Source organism: Tursiops truncatus, chromosome 6, assembly GCF_011762595.2.
Source record: "Tursiops truncatus isolate mTurTru1 chromosome 6, mTurTru1.mat.Y, whole genome shotgun sequence".
Taxonomy (NCBI): Eukaryota; Metazoa; Chordata; class Mammalia; order Artiodactyla; family Delphinidae; genus Tursiops; species Tursiops truncatus.
Genome location: NC_047039.1, coordinates 57,364,384 through 57,381,663, shown reverse-complemented (window position 1 = coordinate 57,381,663; position 17,280 = coordinate 57,364,384). Strand labels below are relative to the sequence as shown.

Below are 17,280 nucleotides of genomic sequence, written 5' to 3'. Positions count from 1 at the left end.
TGCTCCGTCCAAGAACAAATTCTTTGTGATATTTCTATCCTTAACCAATGAAGTAATATAATAGTTTTGTTTCACGTGTTGGATACGTTCATAGTAAGTGGGTTCATCATGTGTGGGAAAATAGTTCCTGAAGTTTTTAATGGCAATTATGTACACGTGTTGAAGGTTGACCCAGAAACCAAACCAATCCAAACCAAAAACTGAAGACTCACTGATTCTCATGGAAAGGTGTATCCGATATCTTACTAACCAACTACGAAACTCTCAGAACAAACCCGTTCATAAGTTGGTGAGTGCTTGAATTATTCCATTTATTTCTATTTTAAATATATTTAAAATTATTTTCATTTAAAATCACTTTAAAATAGATATTGGCAAGTATCCTCAATTTCTCTCTATGTGTGTATAGTATTTACATGATTTGCCCATTAAAATATCAATGACGTCAAGAATTAAACATTTGAGACTCTGCTGAGAAAAAAATGGGCCTTTCAGCAGAAAATACATCCTTCAATAAACAAAACCTGGTTGAAACTTTTGGGGAAAAACATAACAATTAGGTCTCCACATTTTCCAGGGACAATATATTTTATTAAAAATATTTATCGAAAGTTTTCAAAATTCTGGTTATGAAGAACTGCATCATAGTAAATACACTGTGCACCTTGTTTCTATAAGATGCATGTAAAGGGAGGATAAATAAAACAATTTAAAATTTCCTGCAACCACAAATATAGGTTGGATTGTAATAATATTTGTCAGCCATATATGAGTATGCTTTTATTATCTGGTGTTTCACTTCATAATATTGCTATGGTACAAATTTGGAGAAATTTAACAAACTCGTAAATTATAAGAAAAAAAGATCTCATGGCCTTATGAAAATGTACATCTATTCTTCTGTGATAGTCAAAGCCTAGGTTGCACTAATGCCTTTTGCTTATGATGCTGGCATGCCCTTTCTTGTTCTGGGATATAAACACTGTGGGCTTGGTACCATGAAATCAAAGCAATGCTCTAGAAGTAAGAGCGTCAGTTCTGATCTACTGGTTCCCACTGCTGTGCCAGAAGCACCTCAGTCTGCTCTCCACTGCCAAGACAGCCACTCCTTTCCCTGGCAGAAGTTTCACTGAGCCTGAAAACTATGAGACAATCGGCCTGGAAGCAACAAGATGCACTAGTGAAGGAGTCAAGAAAGAAATGAAAGCTGAGGCAGCTAGAGGAAGAACTCCCAGCATTGCCTCAGGAGAGGTTAGCCACATGAAGGGAACACCTAAAATCTCCCCAAATGTGTGAATAGTAGACGCAGTTTAAATAAGCTAGGGTAAGGGTTTTATGGACAGTTGTGGTATTTCATCCAGGGAGTAACAAGTAGAAAAAAGGGAAAAGGAATGAGGAGAGTTCTACAACACTGCATGAATGGTTAAAAAGAATTCTCCAAAACTGCACGTATTGGCAATGAAACCCACTCCATCTCTGGCTTCCAGAAATTCTATGTATGAAACATTTACCAACTACTCACTTTAATGTAAGGACTTATATAATGGCATGTAGGCATTTGGGTGGGAAAATAAAAGATGGATAATGCAGGGTCCTTGTCCTCTGATCAGTGCATACTCCAGGTGGAGAAATGAAGAGGACCAGTAGATGGTGCTGCATGTGGAGTTGGGTCCAAGGTTCTAATGCCTTAGGGATATTGTGTGGACCACTTTTAAAGGCCATGCAGTGGCAGGGTCAGTGGGACTGCTTACTCCAGCCTAGGAGCTGGAGGATTGGCAAAAGGAAAGAGTCTGAAATACTTACTCTGGGAGTTGGAGGTCATTTTTAGCAGTGTGTTAGTGAACTTATTGGAAGAAGAAGGCCCAGCTGCACAGTAAATAAGCTAACTCTAACTTATGTCATGACATATAATCTCTTCTCCCTTTTGATTATTCTTATCTCCTTACTGTATTCTTCCTCTTAAAAATCTCTCATGACTTCAGAAATGGTACACATGTGCTGCCCTTTACTTCTTCTTAGTAAGAGCAATCATTGGAGATCAACCAAGGCACTCAGTCCCAATGGCTCTAAACTTAGCTTCAATTTAACTTAGCACCTAAGTAGCAACAATCATAAATGACTGAACCTAAGCCTATTACTTCCAAATTCTCTATGTCATTGTCATCTTTTCTCTCATCCTTAAACATAGCTCCTCAGTACAGTAGTGAAATTCATGTAAAAATATAGAGAAAATTTCAAACCAAATATGCCTAAAACCACAAGATTTCAGGCAGTAGACCAATTATCATGATACAGAGCAATGGGAATATTAACAAAGAAACTACAAAAATGTCATAATCATTGAAACATAAAAGCCAACATTTTATTCAAAAGCATCCCTCAGGTTACATGAATCCTACATGGATTGCTTAAGTTATGGCCTGTGTTTTTATTTCAAAGATATGATTGTTCACAGATTCTAGAAACAATGTATTATGCAGAAATATATCCTAAAACCAGGAATTTTACTATTAAAATAAAATTTCACGAGAATTCCTGAATTCTTCATGGAAGCTATAACTAAATGCCCTTATAATTGGGGTTATTAGGAGCTCACATCTGTGAGATAAACTCAGTAATTCTTCATAGTTATATAAATACAAGGGATTTTTGTAATACTATATAAAACAAAGCAAATTAATCTGTTCAATAATGACTTTAGAATGGTTTTTTACTATAGGTTGGCAGCAAAGAAAACTAGAATCCTTAGAAGGATTATACGTCTGGATTCTCCTATCTCCCACCCAGGATCAGTAGGGAGGTCTCAAGAAAATAAATGTGCAGACATGTAAATTATAAGCATTTCCTCAATACCGAAGGCTCCACTGATTAAGAAAGATCTGAAATTGTGAATGCAAAATTGTGTATTGCAAAATAATTCTGTATCTAAGATCCACAATTCTAAATAATGTTCTGTATGGTGACTAAAAAGTGATGAGCTCATCTTAGTGCCATTAAAATAGGCAATATCATTCCTTGTCCTAGGATTCGCATCCCTTGGCGATAAACCCTCTACTTTTTTGTCCTCATTATAGGACCTCCCCATCTTATGGGCAACAGGAGTTTGATGCTTCACGTAAGACATTTCAGGCTTATTAAGACACAGTTATAAATATGGGTGAAGGAAATGTATTTTCTTCATTTTGGGGTTCAATTTCAGGGGTTTACCCTCGGTTGTCTACATTCCAATAGAGGCTGATTCCATAGCTAGACAGTCAGCATGTCCCCACTGAACATGCACCGTATCTCCTATGCAGGGTACTGAATAAACTTGATACAATGGTATTTTAAAAAAAAAGGCCCAGAAGATTTTGCCTTGAAGGAGTTTTGCCATCTGTAATCCTGCTGCTTGAGGCAATTCCAGGTGGCGGGATATAAGCGAGGCAAATCTTATGACATTTAGACAAATTTGGCCGTGAGCACAGCACCCAGGACGGTCCTCAACCTCACAGCTGTTCCTTGCTTTATGCCTTTACATCGAGGTGTGTTCCTAAAAAGTTGTGCAAGAAGTGATTCAGGAGGAATAAATCAAATCATAGCTTAAATGTTCCACAGGAGATTTCTACATAAAGGGACTGAAGAAGATTCCTTCTGTAATTATCTCTTAATTTATCGGTTTTACAATGTCAGGTCTTCCAACATGCTCTTTTCCTAATGTGGCCAACCAAAGTGAGACTAAATAGCATTAAGAAGCTTTTTTCTTCAGAAAGGAGCAATCTGGTATTAGTCTTTTTGCTTTTCTTCATTCTCTTTTCTGTTTCCCATCTTTGGTGCAATTTGTCCTCTTTAGAATCCCCACAGCAAGGGGTGAGGAGGAGAAAATGACCAAAAAAACACCTTTAAGTCATCAACCCAGTTCAAGACAGCAGCTCTTCTAACAAGGTTTGCTGCTGGGGGGGGGGGGGCGGGGGCGGGGGTGAAGCTGTCACGTGATTTCCCTCCCTAGATGCTCTGCCTTCCAGACCCTCGTGGGACTTGCTCCTTCATGTCTTTCAAGTCTCAGCTCAAATATCCTGCCCCTAAGAGATCTCCCATCACTCTTTCTAAAACAGTCCTTAGGGACTGCCCCATCCTTAATGCCCACACACCTTTATTTTGATAATTTATCACTTCCTGGCATTTTATTGTTATAAAACTCATTTATTCACTAGTTAATTACGTTAGTCAGAAAATAAATTTCAGGAGGTCAGTCTTTTTGTTTTGTTGATTGTTCTATCAAAGTACTGGAAATAGTGCCCGATACGTAGTAGGTGCTCAAATAATATTTGCTGAATGAATGATTGAATAATCTGGGTAAAGCATGGTTATTCAGTTATTTTTACCCTCTGAACTATGTATCAAAAATCACTAAAGTTGACCATTGTACATTTTTCCCTCTGACCAAAACCACCTGTAGCATTTGGAAAATTACCCTTATTGTTGCCGGGAACATATTCAAGATACACACATGCACAGATACAGTTACCTGCCCCAGTGGTGGACACCAGTTTGGGTTTGCTGCGAGCTCCATCTCCTTTGGTGGTGTAGGCTGTGACAGTCAGGGAGTAGGAAGTTTCAGGCTGTAGCCCAGAAATAATCATGTCCTGAAATGACACAAGAGAGTAACATTGATTCAGAACGTACACTGCAAATGCCCTGGGGGAAAAATCAAGGCAGCCACCTTCCTTCTGCGCATGCGTAAACATTCCCTACAGCCATGCCAAGCACTGGACGTTTCATGCCTAGAGCTCACGCTATGGACGACCTGTCTTCATGCCGACACTGAAGTGGGGTCTTCAGCCATCCTAAGAGGCAGCTCTAAGGGGCAGTAGTCAAAACCGCAAAACCTGGAGTCACACCTCCTGAATTCTTGAATTGAAACATGGCTTTCCTTATTTACTGGTTTGGTGATTCAGGGCAAGTGAGTTTAACCCGTCGGTGCCTCAGTTTCCCATGTGAAAGTTGGAATGTTAGGACCACCTAGGGCTACTAAAAGATGAAATGAGCTATACTGGGTAAACACTTAAAACAACGTGTGGCTTGTGGTGAGCAATCCATACCCTAGCTGCTGTGATGTGCCAGCTGCTCTCCATGTGCCTGCACTGTAGCCTGGCCCTCAGACTGCTGACGGGGCTGATGCCCAACAGTACGTATTATCACCGTGTAAATATTTTACCAAATGGCTGACCTGTTGGCCCTCGATAGCCAGAGAGCCAGAGAAGCTTCTTAGGACTCAAATAGTATATTATTGGTTAGTTCTACAGGCTATGGACTAAAATCATTATAAACTAAGGAGAATTTTCTAATGATTTGGAGGCCCGGCCATAAAACCACATTAACAGGACTTGTTCTACTACATCGCGAATAGGTGTTCAGTTAATTCCGACAATGTAGAAAATGTTGAATATCACAAACTATTTATCAAAACTCTTAGTTTTCTCTTAGTAAGGACCCAAAGCTGTGGTGGCTATAAGAGAAGATAATCATAGAACTGTTCTTCTACATTGGAAGTTACACGACTCTTTAAATAGAGTGCTGGCTATCAATTTGTTCTGATATTTTCCTTGCTGCTACATACACGCACAGCAAAAAAAAAAAAAAAAAAAAAAAACCTTTCAGATTTTTAGCACAGCTATGTTTTCAAATTGAATACAGATAAATTTAAGAAAATATAGAACGTCATTGTCTTTAGCATCTAAAGACAACGCAAGTGAGAGTTTAGTGAATGGATTAGATTGTGTGAAAAACAGTGGGATTTTTCTGTGCAAGGCTGTAATGGGCACCATAGAACTCACTGGTTGACTCTGATCCCAGGGATGACGGCTTTCGACAATATGCTTTTCTCGAACGTGTAGGAATATCACCAGTGTGGAAATTCAAGAATATCAGATACTATCCTGAAGAGCCACTGGAAATACTATGCTGTCAGATGAATAGACTAAATCTGGGAGAGAGATTTTATTTTCAGGAATGGTTTCACTAACATTACAGAGAATATAAAAACCAAGTGAACCACTGGAGAGCGGCATTTAAAATGATGGTACACTGGCGATTCCCAAAATTATGATGGGTGAATGCCAACATTATTGTTTCCAAGGTCCCCCTGATATCACAGAATTACTGATGAAAGCAGGCCAGGCTAGGAGGAAAAAGAAGCGAGGCCTGGTTCTATCACCAAATTGTGCGGCAAGCAATTTATGTACCCTGAGCCTTCTAGAAATTTCTCATTCATAAAATTGGGGTTAACCACACACGTCCTTCCTCTCATACAGGTTGTGATAGGATAATGTAAGTAGTGCCACTCAAAAGGTTCGAGCCCTCTGTCATGGCCTAATCTCAGCTGGACACACCTCTCTCTGCCTGGATCACATCACCTCTTGGTTTACATTTTCTTTAAGCTGTGGGTATACTTGTTTACTCAGTGGTTTCCACACCCTCTGTCTGGGGTAGTGTGACTGATATCAGGGCCACAGCTCCTCACTCTGTTTTTGTTCTCCTAGCCCATCTGCCCCTTCTTGACTTCTTCCTGGCCCTGCTTGTGAAAAGCTGGCATTCCCAGATGTTCTGTCACAGTCACTCATCTGCTGCATTTCTCTCTAGTCCTAAAAAAAAAAAAAACTGGATCCATCTCTAAAACTTAAAGAATTTTTTCTGCCTATATCCTAAATTCATCTCTAGCCCTGACTTTCCCCCAGGGCTCCAAGGGCATGTATTGGGTTGGCCAAAATGTCTGTTCAGGTTTTTCCGTTAAGATTTTACAGAAAAACCCGAGTGAACTTTTTGGCCAGCCCAATACATTGTAAATATTTGCTGGACGTTTTCCCTTGACTATCAAGTGTTACCTCCACTTAAAGTTAACTAAAGCTTAAACGTCATTCCCGGAAGCAGACTCCCCTTCTTACTTCCATATTTTAATGAATGGTGGAGCATCTTCAAAACTTATGAGTCATCTTTGGTCCCTTTTTCTTCTTCAAACTCTTAGCTAGTTAGTATGTTTTTGTCCATTCTTCCTTTAAAACATTGATCATAACTGTCCCTTTTTCATTTCTGATGCTCAACTTTTTAAAAATTTTTTATTAATTCACGACTTAGGAAAAGAACTCTGTTTCCCTGTCTACTGTATTTTTTTTTCCCCTCTAATCCATTAAATTATTGATTTTTAAGCTTCAGGTAATGACCCATTTAGTAGGTCATGAAATCAATTTAGCCATTCAAGACCAGTGTTTTTTAAACAAATGAAATATACTTGAATATTAAAATTTGCATATATTTAAAGGTAAGGTATTATTTTGTAAAACCTTTATTTTAAACATATGCATGAATTGGTCACGGCATATAATGCGTTTCTTACTATGGGTCATCGTCAAAGAAGTTTATAAAACACTGCTACACTGTCAATTTCATGAGGAGTGATAGCTTGACCATCATATTTACCAAGGATCCCTACAAGATCCCTGTGTTTCGGCAAAAAAAAACTTTACTTAACAAAAGAATACCTCCCACCAGCCATTATCTTTTTGCTCCTTTTAATAATTTTTTATATCTCTCCAGGACTGAAGAGTTAAAGACCAGCTCTTTAGCTTGACACTTTAGGTTTTTCTAACATTATATTAAAATTTAATCTCTTAGTAGTATTTAGTTAACTTACTAACTTGAATCCTTCAGTCCTCTCAAATTGCCAAGCTCACTGTCACCTATTATCACACTCTTGACTGACTGCTTCTGCTGTGCTGACCTTTAAAAGTACATTCCTACCTCCAACTCACCAACATACACAGACAGACACTTTTACTTCTTCAATCCCTACTCATCAGTTAAGTTCTCAAATAAGTTTCAGGACTTCTACCATCCTGGTCCACTGTCTCTGAACTCACAGCTCTTACTGATATTGCCATTCAAATATTAATTAATGATACATTGCTTGAGGTCATCACTTTTGTTGTATTTTATGGAACTTTTCTTGAACTTCATAACCTTCCTAGGCACCTGGACTGTAAGCACTTAAAAGGCAGGTGTCACGTCTTGTGTCCTCCACAGTACCTTATACATAGTAAACTCTCAATAAAAAACACAGTCCATTCACTAAAATATTAAAAGAGAAAATTCTTCACTAAGTAAGATACTTTCTGCCTCTTGGCATGACTCATGCAATTTCACTCAAATTTGTATGGGTACAACAGAGAATTGCCATTTCTAGATAGAGTTAATTAGTGCCGTATCTAGGTCATGTTATGCACTGAATATGTACCTCTGGAGCAGGATTTATGAGCAGCCCAGAACAAACTTATTTAACATCTCTCGTCTGTGATACCTCCACTTAAAGCATGCCTCCTCTAACTGTGTCACAAGGCGGAGTTAGTAGCAGCCACCAAAACAACACAAACTAATGATATTTCTTATGCAATCAATAGCATCATAGCAATTTCACAAAACAAAAACCAAAATGAAAAGTATACTACATAGTGGAAGTACTTTAAAAAATAATTTGTTAGTTCATGCATCCAAGCAAATTGTGATGACACAGTACAAATAAATGAAAGATGGGTATAAGAAACAACAACCATTTATAATCTGTTTTGAAAAAGCAGCCAAAAATTACTCACATGTTCAGTAGTATCATCAAATTCCCACTGATTGAGATTAAGAAGGTTGGGGAGGAGGGAAACAAAATAAAAAGAAATGAAGAGACATTTGTAGCCTGATAAAGGCAATGGTGCCCTCCTTAGATTAAAAAAAATAGAAGAAATAAGCAAATGAAGAGGTGTATACAATATAATTCCAAAGAGTATATGTGTGTTACGGTATCACCTTCATTCCTAATTGAGAAGTTAAAAGTAAATATGTTCTATGTTGTTATCATTAAAACTGGCTGATTTTTTTTAATGCATGGTTCATTGGAATGAATCAATAAGGCATAGCAAAAAGCTGATGCACACTACATTGTGACATTTATTCTGATTTCTATCTAGGTTACACAATTCAAGTCACTATTTAGGTTAACATCTTTCATTAATATTGAAAATGTACAGTCTCAGTGAAGTCCTGTAAGATGTAAAAAAAATTCAATGAATAAAGAGAACATGAAATGAGCAAAAACCAAACAAACCAAAAACCAAAACAACACCACAAAGAAAGTCAGCAAAATAATAAAGAAAAGCCAAAGTAGAAGAGGAGAAAAAAAAAAGATTGAGTTGATATTTAAGCCATTTTGTATCATATAATTTCACTAACTACGATATTCCCAATGACAACAGCAACAGAACTACAGTTCTATAATGTAAGATTATCTATGAACTGAAGAAGGACATCAAAGCATGACGGTCGTATCATTTTATTTCTCATAATTGCAGATGTACCAAATAAAACGTAAGCGGTTAGGGCCTTATTAATTTTATACTATAAGAACTTTCTATTTTATGGGCAGTGCAAAATAAATATTTACAAAAAAGCAAGTCAGTGGTCCTTTTCCAGAGTCTTAAGGGACACTATGAATTTCCAACTAAATTTATAGAAATGGCCTTTAAACCAAAACCATACAACTGGATTTGAGGAAGATAAATTAGTCACTAAGCCAGACCCCTTTAGTTAGAATGTTTCGAAACTGAAGCAAACATAAGTACCTTTGTGAGTTGATTATATTAAGACTTTGGAGTAAAGACATTGGGGTAAAAAAACAGAGCCCTTTACAGCCCTGTTATCTTCACAGAGAAAAGAAGGCAAAATCTGGCAATCTGGCACAGCAGTTTTCAACTCTGTTCATAATCTTCCCCACTTTCATACAAAGGAAGGAATTTTCAATTGAAATAGCTTCAAATTTTCGCTTCCAATTTTCACTAATCCCATCCATTTCCATGCCCGGCTACCAATTTGCTGGATAAGCAAAGCACTCCCCTATTCCTAATACATCATCGCTATTGGAACAAGCGTAGGTAAGCCAGTCCATGGGTTATGTATAATCTCCAGTAGGGCGGTTCTTAACTGAACTCTTCCCCTCCCTTTCAGAAAAATATGTATAGGTAGATTTATTATGGTGCTGTCTTTGAATCACTTCTAATTTATTTTTAAAAACTGAAAAAAAAATTAATGTCTGTTTTAAACAACGTATTACAAAACCAAATCGTGACTACATGGTTGTAAATCACTGCCTTAGGGTTGGCAGAATTTCTCACATTCTCAACTACTCTTAATAGATTTCTTAATTTGGCTCAGCATAGGGGATCTCATCAATACCCTGAGAAACTCTAATTTTTATCACTGTCATTATCTTCATTTTCTGGGAAATGAAACAATTATTTTCATTAGATATGTAATTTGGCAAAGAAATACTAAATAAAATACTATCTGGATACCTTTCCCTGAATAAGAATGTCTATTCTTCAGTGGCAGAAATCATACATTTAGAAATTAGATCAGCTTAGTTCCAAATACTTTTAGCACAGCAGAAAGTAGATTTATCAGCAAAATTGCTGTTTGAAATTCTTCCCTTTGATTTAATTAAGTCAACCAATTTTTTTGAAGTCAGAAAGGCAAACTCAGATATAGCTGTAGAGCCGTACATCTGTATTTTAAGAAAACAGTTACATGTTTTTAATCAGATGTGTCATTTCAATTCACTTCCTCACTTGAAGTCAACTCTGATTGAGAAGGTAAATATGGATCATGTGTTTTGAAAGCTAAAATTTTGTGAACTTATCTACGAAACAGACTACAGACATAGAGAACACACTTGTAGTTGCCAAGGGGGAGGTGCAGTGGGGGAAGGATAGAGTGGGAGTTTGGGATTAGCAGATGCAAACCATTATACAGAGAATGGATAAACAACAAGGTCCTACTGTATAGCACAGAGAACTATATTCAATATCCTGTCATAAACCATAATTGAAAAGAATATAAAAAGTGGATGTATATATATGTATTACTGAATGACTTCACTGTACAGTAGAAATTAACACAACACTGTAAATCAACTGTAATTCAGTTTTTTAAAAAAGCTAGAATTTTGTATAGGAATTTTAACATGCCAAAAAAATTAAAATGGGGTCCATTTTAAGGTACAGACTAAAATAAACGTATCCTATAAAAATATACATATGCAATTTCAGAGGCTTACCTGTGCATCAGCCAGCATGACATCCTTCAGCATGGGCTGGCCCTTGGGTTCACCATTTTCCATCCTCACATAATGCACCTGGTATCCTCTTATCTGGCCATGCTGTTTATTGGGCACAGGTGAGCGCCATGAGACTTTAACAGATGTTGAGTTGACAGCCTCTACCTCGACTTTGCGAGGAGGACCACTAGGAACTGGAACAACATCATTGGATAAAAGAAAATTATAGGCACTTGTCCCACCCAGTCAGAGCATTTTCTTTACTTAGGTTCAAAAAAAAAAAAGAAAAAAAGAAAAAAAAAAAAAGGCAGACCCACTATGTTTCCTTTGTGGAATACAAACATTTTCAACCAAGGAAAATGCTCAACCAATCTGCTCTACCTTTTAAGAAAAGATCAAAAAACATGACCGATGCCAAAAAAAAAAAAAAAAAAAAAATGGAAGAAAAAAAGAGTATCAGAGAAATAGAAAAACATGTAAAAAATGTACAAAAGCCAAGGAAGATGCTTTGAGGTTCAAAGCATTAAAGCACAAAGAAGTATAGCATTGAAATAATAACAAAAACCGGTTGTTGATTGTTGTGTGTGTGTGTGCGTGTGTGTGTTTTCAAGGTTTCTTTTTAGCCGAATAAAAAAGATTCTTGATTATATGGATTTTCTTCTTTTTTTTTTCTCATATCAAAGGTATTCCATACAACAGATGCCAAAAACTGAATGTCGAGCATCAGTGTCTCTGAAATGTGCAAGACAAAAAGGCAACAAGAAGATAAGAAGGCACTTTGGAAAAGTTAACTTCAAAATGTAAAAGAGGTGACTACAAAAACCAAGAAATATGCAGAAGACTTTAGATGGAGGTACAGAGAAGGGCCTGGATTGCAAGGTCATAGGAGCAAACTGTTCTTTTAAAAGGAAGCAAATTACAGTGTTGAGATTTAAAAAGTTAAAAAAAAAAAAAAAATGCCCAGGCTGTAGCAAAGATAGGTCTCCGGCAAAAACCACTGAAGTTACAGCGTTGCTGGGTAAAAAAGATGAGCAGAGAAAAATGCATTACTGTTAGCCTATCAAAAGACAGCAGACCAAGACTGTGGCAGAAGGGTGCAAACTGACGTAGCAGAGGCAACGTACCATCTTCATCGGTTCGGATCAACACGGACAAGCTCTCAGGGCCAGGGCCGACATCTGTGTGGGCTGTTACAGTGATCCGGTACTCAGTCCATTTTTCCAGCTGTTCCAAAAGGTATTTGGTAGTGTCCGAAGGAATTCCCAAAATCTCATGAGGTTTGTCATCTTCTCCATCCACTGCGGTATACTTGATGGAGTATTCAGTAATAATGCCATTCTGTTTTTCCACTGGTGGAGGTTGCCAACTTACCAAAATACTAGTGGAACTTGGGCTGGTGCAACTAATGTCTTGAGGAGGAGCTGACGGCTCTTATTTTGGTAGTGAGTTAAAGGAGGGTTTGAGTGAAAGGACAGGAGTGGTTGGAAAAAAAAAAATGATAAAACAAAAGAAAAGGCAAAAATAAATAAATGAACAATAGGGCAACAAAACAAAAATAAGGCTTTGAAACTTAAAGTAAATTTTTAAAGATAAATTTATGTACCTTGGCTTAGTAATATGAATAAACCAAAAAATGAATAAATGACCAAAAATAATTGTTAAATAATGGGTGGGGGGAATATGTGAAAATGAAACCTTAAGATAACAGAGCCTAAAATAAAATTACCTACCTGCAATTTAAATTCTTCTTCTAAAACAATCCCTCAGTATTCCCCAGCCCTATTATACAGACTATCGAGCTTCAAAAACAGCTGCAAACAGTACAAGATTTATTACATGAGAGTCTGATGATGTTTAAGAGATGCCATTTCAAGCTTTCACTACTGCATTCTAAAATGAGGGCAATTCCTACATAGTATTCATTTGTGAAAAGGTTCTTAAGAGTGAAAAGTGGCAATAACTGTTGGATGCCCTTCCACCAATTCCAATTTTTTAAAAAGGGAGATAAATAAAAGCCCAACAAACACAGAAGGGTTCCCTCTGACTATGTGAAAAACGGAGTCTTCTGACCAGTTTTAACGACAAGTGTTAACCTAACATTGATCATAGCCCATATACAGTGAGCATGCAGAACAATAAAGGATGAAAATGAATAGTCCAGGATTTACCTACCCGAGGGTAATGTCAGGCTGGTTGATTCTGACTGTAACTTGTACTTACCCTATGTCAGCTTCCAGCTTTTTTAAAATTATAACTCTTCTTGAGACACCATTGCTAGTGAAGAATTAGATCCCACCAGCAAATTTTGGTAAAATCAATAAAAATCATCTATCCCTTACAAAATGTCAATAACACAGCCATTAAAAAGAACTGTTTAAAAAAAATCCTGAGAACCATCTGGAAAAGATATGACTTATCTTTCATTTTGTACATAGCTCCTTTCATTTTGTACATAATTATTCATATAAAGTAGGATTTACATAAGAGTTAAAGGATAAACTTTCTTCCTGCCCATTCTAAAATAAACTAGTCACCTTCTGAGCAATTATTGTCCATCAAATAAATCAAACATATCATTATTTGAAAAAAAAGCAATAAAGAGCAATGTGACTGTTATCATAAATTATTTTTAAAGTTAATAATATATATTCCTAAAGAAGAGCAAAGAATTGGGATATATGTTTGCATATATATATTTTTTTTGATATAAGGCAATATATATGGTAGAATGAGTAAATCATTTCTAATTTTTTGTATTTGAACATGTAGTTTGGGTATTTCTTTACACTTTGTGAGCCTTAATATTATGTAGTGTCAGGTGTATCTGATTACTTAGACGATCATCAGTCTTTCTTTCTTTCTTTCTTTCTTTTTTTTTGTGGTACGCGGGCCTCTCACTGTTATGGCCTCTCCCGTTGCGGAGCACAGGCTCCGGACGCGCAGGCCCAGCGGCCATGGCTCACGGGCCTAGCCGCTCCGCGGCATGCGGGATCTTCCCGGACCGGGGCACAAACCCGTGTCCCCTGCATCGGCAGGTGGACTCTCAACCACTGCGCCACCAGGGAAGCCCCATCAGTCTTTCTTAATTTACATGTCTTGTGTTCTTCATTACAGGCAATCAAAATGAAAAGATCCTTGTACAGACAAAAAGGAAATCCTCGTAAAACAGCCTTATATATTTGGTATAAGGTTTGCAAAATCCCAAGAACATCATTTCTATTGATTCTGACCAAAGATTCTTATATTTCAAATTATGAAACTATTTTATATGCATTATCATTCATAATAAATTGAGTTGTTCATGTAACAGCAAAGACTCATTTGTAACGCTTTTTAAAAAACTGATTTGGTTGTCACTACATTCCTACCTTCAGACCTCCTATTCTGTGAAAGTATCTGTAGCACCACTTGAAACCTTAATAAAATAAAGAGTGGATAAGCTTTTGATGTGTCTATAAAAAGTTCATTCTGTCTCTTTATATGTAAGTATGTACGTATGAATATATATGTGTGTGTATGCAAAACAGTCAAGTTTGTAAACCATGCAAAATATAATATTAAAGTATGTCACATTTCTTTTAATTGTCTGATTTTAAGAATTACCTTCTGCAATATTACTTATTAGCCTGCCTGGAATTCAAAGCAGACATACAATACTGCATTGATTTACATGCTTCTGTTTTAAAAAAGGAAATTTTATGGGAATAAGCTATCATCAGTAAGGGACTAAGCAACAGAATCCTAATGCTTTTCATATGAATAACCATGTGTTGAGGAAAAATATGAATTTTATCATCAAAAACCCTGAAAGATTTCAAGTATCTATAGAAAATGAAATGATGGAAGACTTGCTTATATGAAAGGAAATTCATCTTCTAAAAAAATGTAAATTTCATGTTTGCTGATAAATCTAAAAATCAGGTCAATAGAGCATTCTCTTTATAAAATTCTATGTATTCATTTTATACATATCTATGTCACTAGATAAAATGACATAAAAATTTTTACAATCACATATAAAATGTAAAACATTTTAAAAATCTAAGGAAATAAGTCCATAAAACTGTTCAATTTAAGGTAAATGGTTAATAGACTAATTATAGAAACTTATGAATAAAGAGCAAACAATAGTATTATAAGCCACCAAACTTTCCATCAAAAACAACCTGCCATATAATACTTTATGCAAAACAATCGTGCCTAAACACAATGAACTCCATTGTGATAAACACAACTATGCTTCAGAGTAACAGTCCCCAAAAGAATTTGAACCTGAGGAAACAAAATACAATTTAGGATTGCAAATATACTTGTGATTATTCCATTGTTCCTAAATTTGTACAAATACAGATTTTCTGTGAATGTTCCAAATTTCCACATGAACTACTTGAAAAGTTAACAACAAACTAGGAAAAAAATACGTGACATGAAGACTTGGTCATCAGCAAAGTTAAAACCTGTGTGCTTAAAAAAGATAAAAGTTTGGTCTTTTGCTGTCTCTTTAGTTTGCTAAGCCCTCCTCTGATTATTTTGCAGCTTTCTCAATCTGAATTTTGCTTTACAGCTTTATAATTCATTAAATGGGGCCTGATCCAACGCCTTTACCCATTTTTCTCAAGTAGGTTTCCTAACTTCCCTGAATGTCTTTCAATTTTGGAAGTGGGAGAATGGAATCTGTCATTTGGACCCAGTCTGAAAACCAAGGTCATGGCGCTCTACTCCCCCAAATTGGACGCTTGCTAGTACAGAGACTACCAACTATTAAATATTAATTAGCAGGTTTGTTGTTGGTGGGGATAAGAGCTGGCAACGCCTCCTAGTGAAGAAAAGGGCAGAAAGTAAGCAAAGAGAGACACCTACTTGACTGCATGGTTCTTGCTGATATTTCAGCTGTGGAAGCACCCAGGCCTTGGGGAGAGCGTGCAGCCAGACGGAAGTAGTACAAGCTGTTTGGTCTCAGCCCTTGCAGTCTATAAGATGTCCCTGGCTCAATGGTAATCCGTTGCTGTGGATAAGTAACAAGGGACCTTGGTCATCTTCGTTAAGATTTGTGCATATATATATATATATATATATATATATATATATATATATATTTTTTTTTTTTTTTTTGCGGTATGCGGGCCTCCCACTGCCGCAGCCTCTCCCGTTGCAGGAGCACAGCCTCCGGACGCGCAGGCCCAGCGGCCATGGCTCACGGGCCCAGCCGCTCCGTGGCATGTGGGATCCTTCCGGACCGGGGCACGAACCTGCGTCCCCTGCACTGGCAGGTGGACTCTCAATCACTGCGCCACCAGGGAAGCCCAGTGCATATATTTTTATCACACTGCCCAGAACATCAGATTTCTGTAATCAGGGTTATAATGTCATCAAAATATCACAAACATAATCAACAGTGAGTATCAAGGACTCTACTAGGGGAAGTACGTAATGAAGATACCAGTTTAAAAGGCAAGTTTCTACAACAAATAAGACAACTGTTAAAAAGGAAGTCAGGGATCTATCTAACGATGACACAGTTTTCCAAATGCATCAGATAAGAGGGAGTGAGAGGCCCACCACCCACGAATGCATTCAACATTTAAGTCATGTCTGTTGCGGTGACACTGCCCACAATGGAAACTGACCCCAGCCCCTGACAATGGCTTATGCCTAACATTCCATTTGAAGAGATGTCTAGCTCATCTCCCGTGACCATCTGCAACGTAAATAGGGGCAAAGAAAATATGGCCGGAAGTAACAATGGAAACCGGCATACAGTTCATGTGAGGTTGTTATGAAAGAGATCTGGAATTGCCAAGGCCTGAGGGAATAAAAATCGGATGTCAGTTACTGAAGAAAGATGGATAATGTATATGAAACTATACTGTTACCCTAGGTTGATTTCAAATTAATTTTAACACTTCCTTTCTTTGTGAATATGGAACCTACAGCTAGAAAAAAGAAATCACAAACTCTTCTATAACTGTTAACATCATAAAGGGCTTTTGAAATAAGGTGTTTTTACTTGAATATGGTAACTTATTTTTATGCTTGAAATCTGCCTTTGCATTTTAGCAAAGATATAGCTATCTATGGGTAGTCAATCTCAGATTGAACATGAGCCTGTAGTAAACCTTAAAATGCATGCCATTATGTAGTCTAGTAATGGC

At 37.1% G+C, this 17,280-nt stretch overlaps 1 protein-coding gene across 1 annotated transcript in view; it reads right to left on the bottom strand.

Moving 5' to 3' along the window:
* PTPRD (protein tyrosine phosphatase receptor type D) overlaps nt 1-17,280 on the bottom strand; it is a 2,130,336-nt gene that overhangs the window by 163,235 nt on the left and 1,949,821 nt on the right. The window contains exons 19-23 of the mRNA XM_073806125.1: nt 15,989-16,133; nt 12,253-12,558; nt 11,129-11,322; nt 8,622-8,648; nt 4,505-4,622 (exon numbers count right to left, since the gene is read on the bottom strand). Coding sequence (XP_073662226.1) covers nt 4,505-4,622; nt 8,622-8,648; nt 11,129-11,322; nt 12,253-12,558; nt 15,989-16,133 — 790 coding nt within the window. The remainder of the gene's footprint in view (nt 1-4,504; nt 4,623-8,621; nt 8,649-11,128; nt 11,323-12,252; nt 12,559-15,988; nt 16,134-17,280) is intronic.